This window comes from Fusarium oxysporum, chromosome III (genome assembly GCF_013085055.1).
Source record: "Fusarium oxysporum Fo47 chromosome III, complete sequence".
Classification (NCBI taxonomy): domain Eukaryota; kingdom Fungi; phylum Ascomycota; class Sordariomycetes; order Hypocreales; family Nectriaceae; genus Fusarium; species Fusarium oxysporum.
Window position 1 is genome coordinate 1,129,974 of NC_072842.1, and position 13,631 is coordinate 1,143,604.

The 13,631-nt window shown below is 47.2% G+C and overlaps 2 protein-coding genes across 2 annotated transcripts; both read right to left on the bottom strand.

Moving 5' to 3' along the window:
• Window positions 1-3,097: 3,097 nt before the first annotated feature.
• FOBCDRAFT_237757 (putative amino acid transporter) lies at window positions 3,098-4,914 on the bottom strand (the record flags this gene model as incomplete). The annotated part of the gene is made up of 5 exons (XM_031175616.3): window positions 3,098-3,142; window positions 3,334-3,741; window positions 3,797-4,374; window positions 4,423-4,684; window positions 4,732-4,914. 5 exons carry the CDS (start codon window positions 4,912-4,914, stop codon window positions 3,098-3,100), a joined length of 1,476 nt encoding a protein of 491 aa, XP_031046749.3.
• Window positions 4,915-7,678: 2,764 nt separating this feature from the next.
• Window positions 7,679-9,253, bottom strand: FOBCDRAFT_316669 (uncharacterized protein). Its single transcript, XM_054703731.2, has 2 exons — window positions 7,965-9,253; window positions 7,679-7,912 (listed from the first exon to the last, which is right to left on the bottom strand). The coding sequence occupies exons 1-2, from the start codon at window positions 9,026-9,028 to the stop codon at window positions 7,813-7,815; spliced, it is 1,164 nt and encodes a 387-aa protein (XP_054559706.1). The 5' UTR covers window positions 9,029-9,253; the 3' UTR covers window positions 7,679-7,812.
• Window positions 9,254-13,631: the final 4,378 nt, after the last annotated feature.

A 13,631-nucleotide genomic window follows, 5' to 3' on the forward strand; every position in this document is an offset into this window, starting at 1 on the left:
AGAATGGCTACGACAGCGATAATGTCGGACTCGGATCTTCAAACTGCAGACACGGAATAGCAAGACAAGGCAACGAATGCAGTGCATTTGCTAGTCTGGCACTAACACAAGGAGGCTCATCTGCTAAGCACAAGGTAGCGGTAGCGGTAGGCTTGCTGTCGCTCTCGCTCTTTTAGCGCGAGGGCACGCGAATGTCGATCATTGAGACCAATAAGACGCAGGATCATGGACATCTTTAGTGGATGGGATAGCATAGCATCAGCCTCAAAAACGGGGCAGTGTCAGCATTAACAAAGCCGCATGTAGATCCACGCTCTGGATGGTATTACCGGTACCTTTGACGTCTATCAAGGTCTGCAAGAACATACGGAATTTGCATATTGGCTTACACAACAATAATCAAGATCCTTAGGACTACACTACAGAAAAGTCAATTAATATGTCCTCATTCAGTATCTTTTCGTAATGATGTCCTCTGACGCTTACAGCTGAAACAGCATCAAACAGATCATGATAATTCCCTGTCAGAAGCAAGGAGGATCAACGGGGCAAATCAGCCTATCACATCAGGACCCAAAGATAAAGATAGTGGTAGATCCACACACGCTAAAAGCAAAAGTGCGAGAAGCGAGTCCGAGTGAGATTGATCACCACGACCCGACCAATCATCATCTTGGCCACGGGAATGAGCGCTGCGTAGGACTCTATCCGTTAATGATGCGTCATTCAGCCCTTTTTTCGAATCGCTTTCTCTTTCAGTTTTCTCGTGGAGGCTTGGAGAAATTATCCTTGACTTTACAGCCTGAGTTGTGTCACATTTTTCGACAACACAATTTTAGGATAATGACGAATGGGACTAACGGTGCTTTTACCTTTAGGCATATTGTTCTTATTTCCTGTAAGATTTGCGTAATTGACCCGGCTTACACCCGTCATCGGCTGGAGCCATCAGCTCAACACTGGAGACTCTCTTGCTTCTGCCGGTATGTGTGCCTTATGAAGCTCACGTTGCATATTCAGCTCTACAATCTCTGCATTGCAAGCAATTTACAGCAAATTGGTCCTTGAAACAGTACCTCGTCTCTGCAAGATATCTATCTGCTGGAGTGCAGTGCAGGTTGAAACAGCTATCTAACCACCAGCCCATAATCCATAATCCACCAAACTATTATCTTACCATCCACTCCAGCAATCTAAACCTCGCTGACTTCAACACGTGTACGCGTAATGATTCGTAGTTCAGCCCAATCTGCTCACAACAATACATACAATCCCAAAGATTTATCGTAAGATGTCTTCTCTCTCCGCATTCTTACGTGGTACGGGCCACGCGGTTTGTACTGGTCAGATTCTTGAACACGGAGCTTAAAAATGTGACGAGGCTTGGTTCATTGGCAGGGGAACTGTCTTACTAGTGAAGTCTTTTCATTTATTCGTTCCAGGCTATTTGTTCGTATGACTGTATTCCGTACGGAGTAAGATTGGATGTCACTTGGTCCGACTCCGTGTCCGTGCCGGTGCGTTAGATGCAGCTTGGCCGTTTTATAGCTCCGATCCGCGTGCAAACAGAGCCTCATACTTTCGTTTTAACGTTCCTTACCTAATCGTATTCTTCAATGAACGTTATCATTTCTTGTCATCGTAGTCAAAACTCTGGGGGTCCTGTTACTCACAAGTTCGCAGAAAACATATCCTCTATAACGACAAACAGACAAATTTCACCACAACCAGAGGCAACTCTTCTGCCAATACCCATGGCTGCGCCAAGAGCCTATTGTATGTATTCCATTTATACAGATTTCATCTACTCAATAGCCCCATATAAGAGTTAAACCAATGCTGGAGCAGTCTGCGCAGCTTCAATCTCCCACTTATCAGCCTTACAACATTAAGAAAAGAACCTCTGACTAACGATGAAGTGCCATCTGCGCTTTGGAACCTGAGTACTACTACTTCCCTCGATCGAATTTTCCGACGGGCGGTTTCGCCCTTCAAAAGCCATCGAGTCTCTCCAAATCCAATGTCCAACAGTCATTTTTTCTAACGAGGCAACATGAGGGAAAGTTTATCGACGCCAGGCCCTGAAGCCAATGCAAGATAAATAGAGGCATAAAAAGCCTAGGTAATATCTCCAACTTCATTGGCCGTGGCTGATACTCGGTCCGATCTCGCACAACGTCCTCGTATCTTAAGCCTTTCCCCGCCAAGATATCCCCTAACCTCCAAATGCCACCACGGGGTCTATCAGATATCGCCAAGTTCAGGTCTAAACGTCACTCGTAGTATGCAAGCATTGAAGTCTGAGGAGGATGTATCTCCTTGGGCTTCTGGGGCATGTATGCACGAAGCCAAATAGCTCTCCTACTATCTTCTGCATCCCCTGAGCCTCTTATATTAACTTGGCTGGGACAGCAGCCCCAAGCACGTCGAAATACAGCCTAAACTCAGCAGGACTAATCCCCAATAGCGTCCTCGGCAATACGGCTGTCACCGAGATTGGTAACCGTGGCGATACGGGTATCGCATACTAGCAGGCTAATCGTCAAAACACCCAATCTCGGCCCTATAGCTTGGACTCGTGGTAGAAACTGAGTTTTTGGCTTTGATCTTCGGCCAGTATGGTAGCCGAAGAGATTAGAGTCTCTTCTCCAACTTCACAATCTCTCCTAGTACCGCCCAAACACTAAAGGGATGTCTACTTTTCCTCTTCCCCATTGGGAGTCTTCAATGGGCTTCAATATTGACACCCGACAACGATGGGGGTTCAACGTTTATACAAAGCATTGAAAATAGCCAAGAGTGCAGATATCCATGCCGCTATGCCAAGGTCTTGGCTGAACCCTAGTAGATCTTGAATGCCTATTCGGGAATCTCACACCAAATTGTTGGTGCACCCCTGCCAAGTAGCATCAAGTGCCGGAGAAAACATGATTGGCCATTGGCATCTAAGCTTAAATTTAGATGAGAACAAAGTCTATTTTGTACAACCACAAAACTCAAATGTAGCCTATCTCTGAGATAGAGGACAAGTTTACTGCGGTGAAAACCTGCCTATTACCAGGACAGCAAGTTCCACAAGTCACATTTTGCAATGGAATCAAAGTTTGACAAGTGAGATTTTATCTGTGCACTGCTCACTTGACTATATCAGAGTTTCCTCTAAGCCATACGCATACAGGATATCTTATGACGTATACTATCAAGTTAAGAAAAGGGAAAAGAGGACCACCTATACTCAAATATCTAGAGTATAAAAAGAGCCAGCCACGTTTAGGGAGTGGTTGTTGAGTTAGTGATTGTAGAGTTAGCGCTGGCTGTCGAGTTCGAGGGCACAGTGATAGAATTATCCTCGCAACCCCAAGCGGCACCAAATCCATCTCGAGTGGCAAAAAGAAGGCCTTCAATGGAGCCATATGTGCCGCCAATCATGAGGAAGGTGCCAATAATAATGATGAATATGCTCCAGGCGAGCCCTCCTTTCCACCTGAGGCCACGCTTCCTGCATCCCCAGTTGTCGTGCAGCCACATACATCCGAAGGGCTGGAAGCAAAGGAAGACACCGAAAGATGCACCAACCAATGACACAAGAGGGTCAAACATGGGAATAGCGCTGGCTATGATGTAGGCGATAATAGTGACGCCGCCAGTGCAGCCAAGCCAAGTACCCCAATGAATGAAACTGCTGCGGTGGAGGTGCTCAGAGCCGCGGAGGATACGAAGGAAGATGTACTTGGCTGGTAACTATGGTTGTTGTCAATAATCGCATGACGAGATGCTGGGTTTTGGGAAGTCTTACATGTGTGACAATCATGGCACTGACTAAGAGGCCCGGCAGAGCAAATCCGAAGCCGACCTTCTTCATGGTAGGACCGGCAGAAGCCAAAGCAGGAGATGCAACCTCGGAGCCGACGTAGTAATATATAACAACACCAATCACAACGTATACAGCAGTCATAATACTCTGCGACCAGATAAGCGCTGATGTGTAAAGCGTCGGGTCTCGCATCTCGGCGATGATGGAAAAGTAGGCGGGCGTGCCGGCGTAGGCGAAGATGTGGCTAGAGACTGCTGCCATGGCATCGGCAAATGGAGGGTCGTTGGTAAGCCTGAACGTAGTAGAGTTTCCCTCAATAGCCGCAGGAGTTTTATTCTCGACTCCAACAGCAATGGTAACAGAGAAGATGGCGGTCATGATACAGACAACACCAACCCATGCAATCCATCCTATCTTGCTCAAGGTTCGGATACTGGCTAAGAGAAATGTGCTGACAGCGGCGATAATGACAAAGGTCCAGGTGCAGAGGGCGTGGCTTGATACAGCATTGAGCCCAACCGAGATACCCAGCATAGCTGATGCAGAGATGAAGACCCAGTCTGTATAATATTAGTAGTAGCCTTGGTATGGGGAAGAGAAATGTTTACTCAGCATAAAGATCGCAGCAAAGATTTCGCGACCAATCCTGCCAAACATCTTGCCTCCAGCATCGTCTATAGTGTACACTTCTGGGTGGTTGAGCTTGAAAGTACCAACAATGTAACCCGACCAAGATGTCATACCGCCGATGGCTACGAGGCAAAAGACGCCGGGGATAAGTCCGAGAGCATGGAACGTTCTGGGGATAGCGAGGACACCGAGACCGACTTGGGTTTTCGTCATGAGGGCGATGGTACCTATCCTTGAAAGCTATACATATATTAGCGCCACGGATCATGGCAGAGAGGGCTACATACGCTGCGATAGTTGGGGCCTTTTTCGCCAACATGGCCAAAGACCGCATCGTCGACAACTTCTGGGGCGTGGCTATTCCTCCTGGAGGACCGATTCGAGTTGCTCGCGCCAAGACAAATTTTCTTCTCGTTTGTAGAGTTGGAATTGTTTGCTTCTTCGACAACAGCGATTTCATCTGAAGGCATTCTGAAGCCGTGAGTGTATGCTTGATAGAGTATACGGATGGATAAGAAGGTACTAATCGAGTGTTTACAGAACGAACGTGTCGGAACAGATGAATGTTGAACAAAGATAGAACGAACGAAGACCGGGGAGAGTTGTATTCAAGTACCTGTTGATAAGATGTGTGTAGCTTCTGGTCGCTCTTTATCCTTTGCGAATTGACTTTGTGGCAGGTCATACTGTGGCATTCGTCAACCACACGCGGAGCGCATCGAATACATCGTGACTTGGCCCACAGTAGATATCAAAGTTAGATCTCGCGATGACGAGATGAATTTCGTCAATGTAGTCGCATATTCCAAGGCTCTCTCTATTTGACGTCCCAAAGCAGGGCCGATGCTACGTACAGAGTGGTTCCTTCGTTTGCTGTCATACACTTTAATCCTTCTCACGAATCAAGACGGGAGACTCATAAAATACTCCCTTTATCATCAGCATGGTCAAAATTAATATAATCATATCTCAAGATAAGAATATTCCAAGCTGTTCTGAGCATAGTCACGCACTTATCGCCAACACTATCTCTCTAAGTTCCTCTCAGTCTCGTGTTCAAGTTCCCTTCCTTGAGTTTGCAAATCTGTTTTCTAAGAAAGACAAGCTTAGTACTAATTAAGGGCTTTAACATACTTGTCAAGTCCATTCTGAAAGGGACGGGCTTTGAATGGCTTAGAACTTCTCTCACTTGAGAAGTTGTGATATCTGCGGTACGTACTTTTGTTGTGGCGTTGAGTTTCCCCAACTTCTCCAAGAAATCAAAGACATCCATACATTCTTATTATGCGGGGAATTGGTTGCCTCTGCTAATTCGGAGACACCCGTCTTATCTGACTACCTTAGGACAAAGAAGTTGAACCAAGGTAAGGCACCAGCGCAGTTGGTACACAAGGACTAACACTTGTAAGTATTGATTACAAAGGGCAGGTATTCAGTAATACAAAGCGATTCGGCGTTGGTATGATCTTACACAAGTACAACATGTATCAGAGAAGTATTACATGCGATGATCAACGAGAAAAATGGAGTTGACGGGCAAGTGTCCACCTAAAAGTCTTTTGGAAGGATATGCTCCCATCTTGGCTTTATAAAGCCCATGTTCATGTGATCTTGTAGGGGGCTAGAGAGAAGATAGCATATCAACAGGTCTCCATTTACATGGCACCATATATGCAGCTAGAACATGCCCCAGCCCAAATCCACCAAATTGGTGATATGGGCCCTTATCGTCTTGTTCTCACTACCTCAACCACGTGTAAACAGACGGGTCACTTATAGAGTGCAAAGGAACTCAGCACCTGGCTATTTCTATCGCTCTGAGAGTTCGCAGTCGGCTGCGAGATAGTCACTGGGACAAAATCGTGAGTTCGTTGGGATGCGAAGAGCTTATTTCTGATTCCAGCCCTGAGTTCTGTCACAACACTCTGAAAGGCCGTGTATAATATGGTCGTACTTCTTGATATCTCCGAATTATTTATTTCCTTCGGTAAACTCTTCTTTTTATTTTGACCGCCTAGATAGGTTCTCGCCCAATTGTCGTTCTATATCCTCTACCCTTCGATCACAAGACTCAGCACTGTGGCCCGCAACTGTCACGAACACTCTGTTGACCACGGGTCAGGAGGGGAGGACCATATTGTAACTTCCAGAATTCAATTCTTCCTTCTTTATATTTTTTTCTTCCTCCATTGAGTTAACTGGCACCCTCAAACCATAAAGGAATGCGATGTTTGTTTACACCACGAAGCGTTAGCTTTCATTGGACGTGAGTTTCGGGAAACGAGATTCATGCCAGATCGATCTTGACAAAACATCTAATGACAGAAGTATGAGAAATAATATATTACATAAAACTACATATGGTTGTTTTAATAAGTAATGGGAAAAGGGCGCCGATAGAAACTCATGAGTTGAGAGTACAGGGTAGTATCAGTCTCGATGAATCTCTTCTCATGAGGCTGTAGAGAACACCTACCATGCTCGTGATTCCCATGATATTGATACCCTAGATACCATTTTATCTGAGTGGCACGTAGTATATAATGCAGCTTTCAGAAAACCCTCAATACTAACGCACGCACCAAATGGCATCACTGTCTTGCTAGTACGCTCAACTGAACCAACCCTCTAAACAGGTCTTTATGAAAACCGACCCAGCTACATGTGCATTCATCCTCTTGCTCATTTACTCATTTCAATTCCAGCTCCGAGTCAGCAGACACCAGCATAGACTCACCTTGTGGCAAATGAAATGAACTTCCCTTCAAGAATCCATGTCAAGCAAACCATCTGACCCAAATCACATGTTACGAAAAATCTAGACCGAGCGATCTTCCCGTTTGATCGAGATGCATTGAAGACGAGTTCCCTGAAGCGACATTTGGCAATTTGCGTGTTCCCATTTGGATAATCGACGCCGGTGCTTCAGATCCCAAGTGGTCAAGGTTGGGAAATGAGATGGGTGGAGCATATGCATTGGCGAACCCTTCACCCCGGATTTGCCAGGGTCTACGATCGGGTGGCTTGACAATACTCCTTGGCGTCAACTAGTGTCCGCCCCAATAGCAACGACATTCATGTTGAGAATTTACATTAGTTGTGAGCAAGTTGAGAATCACATAGTTCTCAAAGAATACGACATATAGGGGATATCATGTCAGAATTAAACAATAGCAAATAAGTTCCAATCGCATATCCCAGACTGCGGATCAGATATATATAAGTACATAGAAGTAAGCCAAAATAGCAATGTATTCAAAAGTCTACTCGAGTACTATACATTCCAGCAAGACCATTAAACACAAAAGAGTTCATAAGTTGCCATAGCCTGCAGGCTTCAACAGATGCTAAGAGAAAGGGGAATAGTTTTAGACCAGGATGAAAGCGGCGAGACCAGCGACGGCAGCGAAGAAAGCAGAGCCGGCGAAGGTAGCAGCGCCAGCAGTAACGGCAGGAGGAGTAGGAACGCTGGAAGATAATCAGTAAATTGATCAGAAGTCGGGATACCTGGAATACTTACGTCTGGTTACCACCGCCAATGGGGGTGCTGGCAGGAGGGGGGACAGCAGGTCCGGTAGGAGCCTCAGGCTGGCCAGGCTGGCCGGGGTTACCAGGGTTGCCGGGAGTGGTGCCAGTAGGGCAAGGAACCTGGATGGTAGAGTACTCAACGCTGGTGAGGACAGTGGTGTACTCCTTGGTGATAGCAGTCACAGACTGAGAGGGAACGCACTGCTCAGGGTTGCCGGGGTTGCTGGGGACGGGGACAGGAGTGGGAGGAACAACGGGCTTCTCACCACTCTGAGTAGCGGGAGGGTTGGGGTAGACGGGAGGGTGAGGGACGGTGCCGTTACCGGGGTTCTGGGGCTGTCCGGGGACAACGGGCTTGCCAGGCTTGCCGGGGTGCTCAGGCTGAGCAGGCTTGGTCTCAGCGGGAGGGGCAGGAGGCTGCTCATAGCCGGGCTTGGTCTCAGCGGGAGGGGCAGGAGGCTGCTCATAGCCGGGCTTGGTCTCAGCGGGAGGGGCAGGAGGCTGCTCGTAGCCGGGCTGAGTCTCAACGGGCTTGGTCTCAGCAGGAGGAGCGGGAGGCTGCTCGTAACCGGGCTGGCTAGGCTTCTCAGGCTGCTCAGGCTTTCCAGGTTGCTCGGGCTTCTCAGGCTTTCCAGGCTTCTCGCTACCACCGGTAGGCTCAACAGGGCAGATGGTGGTGGAGACAGCAATGGTCTCGGTGACAACGACGGGAGTACCAGATCGGGCGGGGCAGTCAGGAACCTCGGGACCGCAAGAGGTGATAGTCCTGATGTTGGTAGAGTAGATGGTAGAGGTGGTCAAGGGAAGCTCAGGAGCCTCGGTGGTCTCGGGAACCTCAGGGACCTCCTCGGTGGTCTCGCTGCCCTGCTCGGCAGAGGTGACCTGGGGAGGGACAGGGTAAACGGTGTTGCTGGTGACAGTAGATCGAGCAGGGCAGTTGGTGACCTCAGGACCGCAAGAGGTGATGGTAACTCGCTTGGTCTCGTAGACCTTGGAGACCTCGGTGGCCATGGCACCAGAGGCCAAGAGAGCAGCGGCGGCAGTAGAGTAACGCATCTTGAAGAATTGGTTGAAATTTGGTAATGAAAGGCTGAAGCTATACGCTCAAAAATATGTTGATATATCGAAAGTGGTGAAAGAATGGACGACCGAGGTCAAAAGTTTCTGAAACTGGCAGCTTAGAAATGGCTTGTTGGGCTGAAGAAGAAAGAGAAGAAAAGTCGAGTTTGAGGCCGCAGGATGGTCGCATATTAATACCGATGTCCATCCACACAAAGAGCATCAACTCCTATACGGAGATTACGTACCAGATCATCCAGGAGGTCAACCATTCTGGGTCCAAGGGGCTTCCAGTAAAGGCAACAAACATGGGATGAAGTGTGCGGCCCTAGCAGACGGTCCATCAAAGCTGGGGGAAGCCATGTCGCTGCCCCAGTCTTTCAAAGTCGGTCGACCACCCATGGACGTTTCTGTGGTCCGTGGATCCGAGACCCATATCATCCTTGAAAGATGGCTGTTGGATCACCACTGAATCTGGGTCACGGACAGTGGTCCATGACTAGGAGCACGGTAGATGTCGCCAATGCATTTTCGTACTGTGGTCTCGGACCGCCGAGTTCAGCCGTCAAAACAAGAGCGTTGTGAGGCTTTCCTTGAACTCTCAAGCGAATCTCTGTCCGAGAAGCAAAGATGCTCCGAGATCAGACCGTTTTGGGAAGAACGTATGGTTCCTGGTATCAATCCCGAAATATCAGTGGCCAACTGGTGGTTGGAAACAAGGTGTGGACCAGTCGAACGCCGTCCTTTCACCCTCTCTTCATCTCGGTCGTCTAAAGTGGATTCCGCCACACCCATCGATCGACAGGCATATTTTGGCTTCTGAGTGGCCGTTTGAAAGAAGAGGGGGGTACTTCTGCGGCGCCAAGTCTAGCGAACAGCTTGTCGAGGTTTGATACAGGTTGTATAAGCTTGTTAATCTGTTGCATGACAGCTCGATGAGCCTCTACAACGCATGAAGAATCGGAATGGTTGTCGAAGCAATATCCAACGCTGTGTTTCTCGAGTGTCCTTCCACTGTGTCTAGTCGGCCTCACCTTAGAACGCGGCATATGAGGATCGATGCTTGGTGCATGTTGATCAGGGATAGTTGATGAAAGGCGAAACCAGGGTGTATCCTATTCCCTGGATGAGAGGTAAGGTAACTGGCCCCGGCGGAAGTTGGTGCTGCGTTACTACCTAATGCGGTAGGTAGCCTCTAGCCTCCCTGCCCCCCTGCTGTTTGGAGGCCGACCGCTACGATACAGGGACTTGTGCAAGCGTATAACCCTTTTATGCAGGGGCTCAGAAGCCTTTGTGCGCCCTTGCCTCACTGAAAAGGTTTGCATAAACGTTAGGCCAAGGATTGTCGATTGTCTTCCAGACCCTTGATAGAAGGCCAAGACATGTCTTGTTTCGCCTTATGTGCAACCTAGTATGCGGCATATAGATTTTTCAATATTATCTTGAAGCTTATTTCTTGTATTCTATAGCTGCAGCGTTCTCTGAGGCGTTTTGAGCATGTTGGCTCTACACCGAAAGACGGAACATGATGTCTCAGAGCACAAGTTGTAATAACCAATGAATTATTGAAAGGTATCTTGGATCAGCACTGCGCCATTGTGACTTTATCCAGGGCTTGCATGATTCATTTGATTGGCTTCATCTTCCTTGCACAAAATCTGATACAACACTAAACGCTCCGTGAGACAGGGTTCACAGCGCCACTCCTCTAATGCAGGAACCCACAGAGTACTGCAACCACCCTTTGAACTCCGCCCCAGAAACGGATGTCATGAGCATCTCATCTCTTGTAAAAACTTGGCATTGATTAAACTATTGCGTACTTCAGATTAGGCTGAGGCTATCGGAAGGCTATATTGAACAAGCAATCCCCAAGATAGAAACACCAGCCAGCTGACGCTCATCACCAGATCCGTAAGCTAGGCTTATCGACTATGTGGATATGAAGGAGGGCCGAAAGTGCAACATCACAATATAACCAGAACCGAGATCAAATGTTCTAAATCTGGAAGAACTGGACAGTGATATACCCCAAATTACAGGCCTTTAAAAGACATATCTCGGTTACTTAACTGGGATCGATTTGGAGAGATTAATGTTAATTGTAAATACGAAAATGTGAGACAAAAAGATGATTGAGAAGACTATGGAGTTGTGTCGGTGAAGGTCTTTGATCTCAGCTTCTCAAGACGGTATTTTCGAGGCGGTGACGATGATCTCACATTGTAACATTGCATTGCATTACAAACTGTAAAGAGACCTCAAAGCTCGCTATGGTCATTTAAACTCACAAACGCAAATTCAATCTCGTCCAATCTTGGGCCTTGGATGAATGCTTATTCCCGCGATGCTCGTTCCTTGTCACACCATCAGCAACTAGATAGTTCGCGGGTGTTGATCAAAAAGCAACTTTTGAAGCTCATGACGTCGAATTCATTTGAAACAAAGAACCACAATATTGACATCTTACGCGGCTCGCTTTTTTAAAGGTCCACCATCGACGATTTAATCGGACTGTCCGTATTCAATCGTCGATTACAATCACAGCTAGAGATACTTCTATTCTTTATTTTTTGTTCGACATGCTGTCTGCTTCCGTAACAACAAAGCCAGCATCAACATCCACACCTCAGGGGTAATAAAACTTCTGACATTTAAATAGGGTGCCGAAATAAACAGGTCTAAAAATCTACTAGAATATACTAAACTTACCTAAGTCTTTTCATCACTTAGGGCAAAGGTCCTAAGTTTTCTTGCCTCCCCTAGGACACCCCTGCTGGACCCCTGCTTCTCCTTGGTTGGGTCTTGGCTGATTGTGAGCCAATGCCCCAGCCGGTAGTGGCTTGCCGCCTCCTCCTGACGATCATGCCGCCTGTCATGGAAGCTTGGCAACGAATCGTTGCAGTGAGAGCCCGCGTATCAAAAAACACCCGCATTTCAGAAACAGCATAAGCCAAAAATCCCCTATCTATAATAAACCTCTCCGCTATAGGAGACTTAAAACATTCTTTCTTGTTAAATAATGCAAGATAAAGAGTGGATATCTGAATGTTTGGCAATCATACATAGCTCCAACTTGGCACCAAAAAGGAGGGTACAGATGGGGAAATGAAGCTGACGACTCTTCTCTATCTTGGGCTGCATACTCCATTGATAATCGCCCTCATGCTCACCAAAGAAGGCTTCGCACGTGTGTAGCGCCGAGCGCCTGTCGATCTCTGTTGTTTCAGCGCTTGAGTTGTCGATCGTCACTTTTTCCCAGGAACTATCGAGAAACAAAGCACACGGCCCACAGACGCTGGGTCCCAAGTTCACGTCATGTGTTCGAGTAATGGGCCAGCGATGCTTGTCATTGAGCAAGAGATTCGTTTGTTCCAGGTTTCAGAGGGCGGCCATGCCGATTTATTCTCCGAACGAAACATCGGTTATTTGATCGGCCCTCAGCTCTTCCGAATCAGTTTTCATGCCAAAAGTTCAAAACGAGTGTCGTCATGCGAAGCGCCTACCACCATGAGTTGGCAATATCGCTGATAATCAGCGTTTCCAGACTCTAATATTCCGGCCCCTTACCCAACCATTATCTCAACTTAACATATGATGGCACTCATTGTTTTTGCGATCAGCAATATGCAAGTTCTTGACGCTGTACTTTTGCTGCGGGGTTTAATCGGCCCTTAAGAGACATTCATTGACATTCATCTCAGGCCTCGACGATCGTATACCTGATCATTTCGAGCTTCATCCAGCTTTTGGAACCGCTGTTATAACGTTAAGGCAACCTTATCGATGCCTAATCTTTCGGCGACTAGCAGTTTCATATACTTTACTTCCATTGAGTTACAGTTGAAACGGCTGGAGCTTGAGGTATATGAGCGTTTATCTCACAGCCACTCACGCTCGCAAGACGAGTTGACTGGCATCAACATATGATTTCTTGGTATAAATAATCACCTCGCTGTCTAGAGTGTGTTGAGAACACAGGCGTATCTGATATCCAACTGGTCGGTGCTGGTGAGTGGAAGTCTGACTAACGCATAAGTTTGGTAACACCTTGATCGATGCAAACAAACATGGCTAGGTGTACGAAGGTTTGATTCGTGCTTCACAGAAACTTCAAAGACTCACTTGTATCTGATCTGGGCGCCTCGAGATCGAAGTACAGAAGAAGAGGGAGATCGAATTACGGCTTGCTTCGATTGCCCTACCCCACTAGTAGGGTTCACGTAGCCTGTTTGACCTGATATGTCGAATCTTGGAAGGTTCATTACGGCTCACATGTGCCCAAAGGATGCTATTCGATATATGTTTAACTCATGAAATAGAGTTATCAGAGCGTTGAAATCGTTTGGGTTGAATAGTGTTTGGGTTCGAAAGTAGCTCAAGCCGTTAAGACTTTCGGCATATTTATGCGTTTCCAAACAAGGTTCAGTGCTACATCGACATAGAACTAATGCAGTATCTCGTTACATGAGATGTCAACGAGAGCGTAGATAGGTTGGTACCTTGCAGTTGATGAGCTTGATGATGGAGGTTCCCGAGATGGTGATGGGGGAGGTCCTTTTACCGAACATGAGCCGAAAGAGTTACCCCACATCGACCC

Bases quoted from the DNA above. Each gene is read 5' to 3' on its own strand.
- FOBCDRAFT_316669 (XM_054703731.2), bottom strand. From the start codon at position 9,028: ATGCGTTACTCTACTGCCGCCGCTGCTCTCTTGGCCTCTGGTGCCATG. The intron at 7,913-7,964 runs GTAAGTATTCCA...ATTATCTTCCAG, and splicing joins ATTGGCGGTGGTAACCAGAC to CGTTCCTACTCCTCCTGCCG.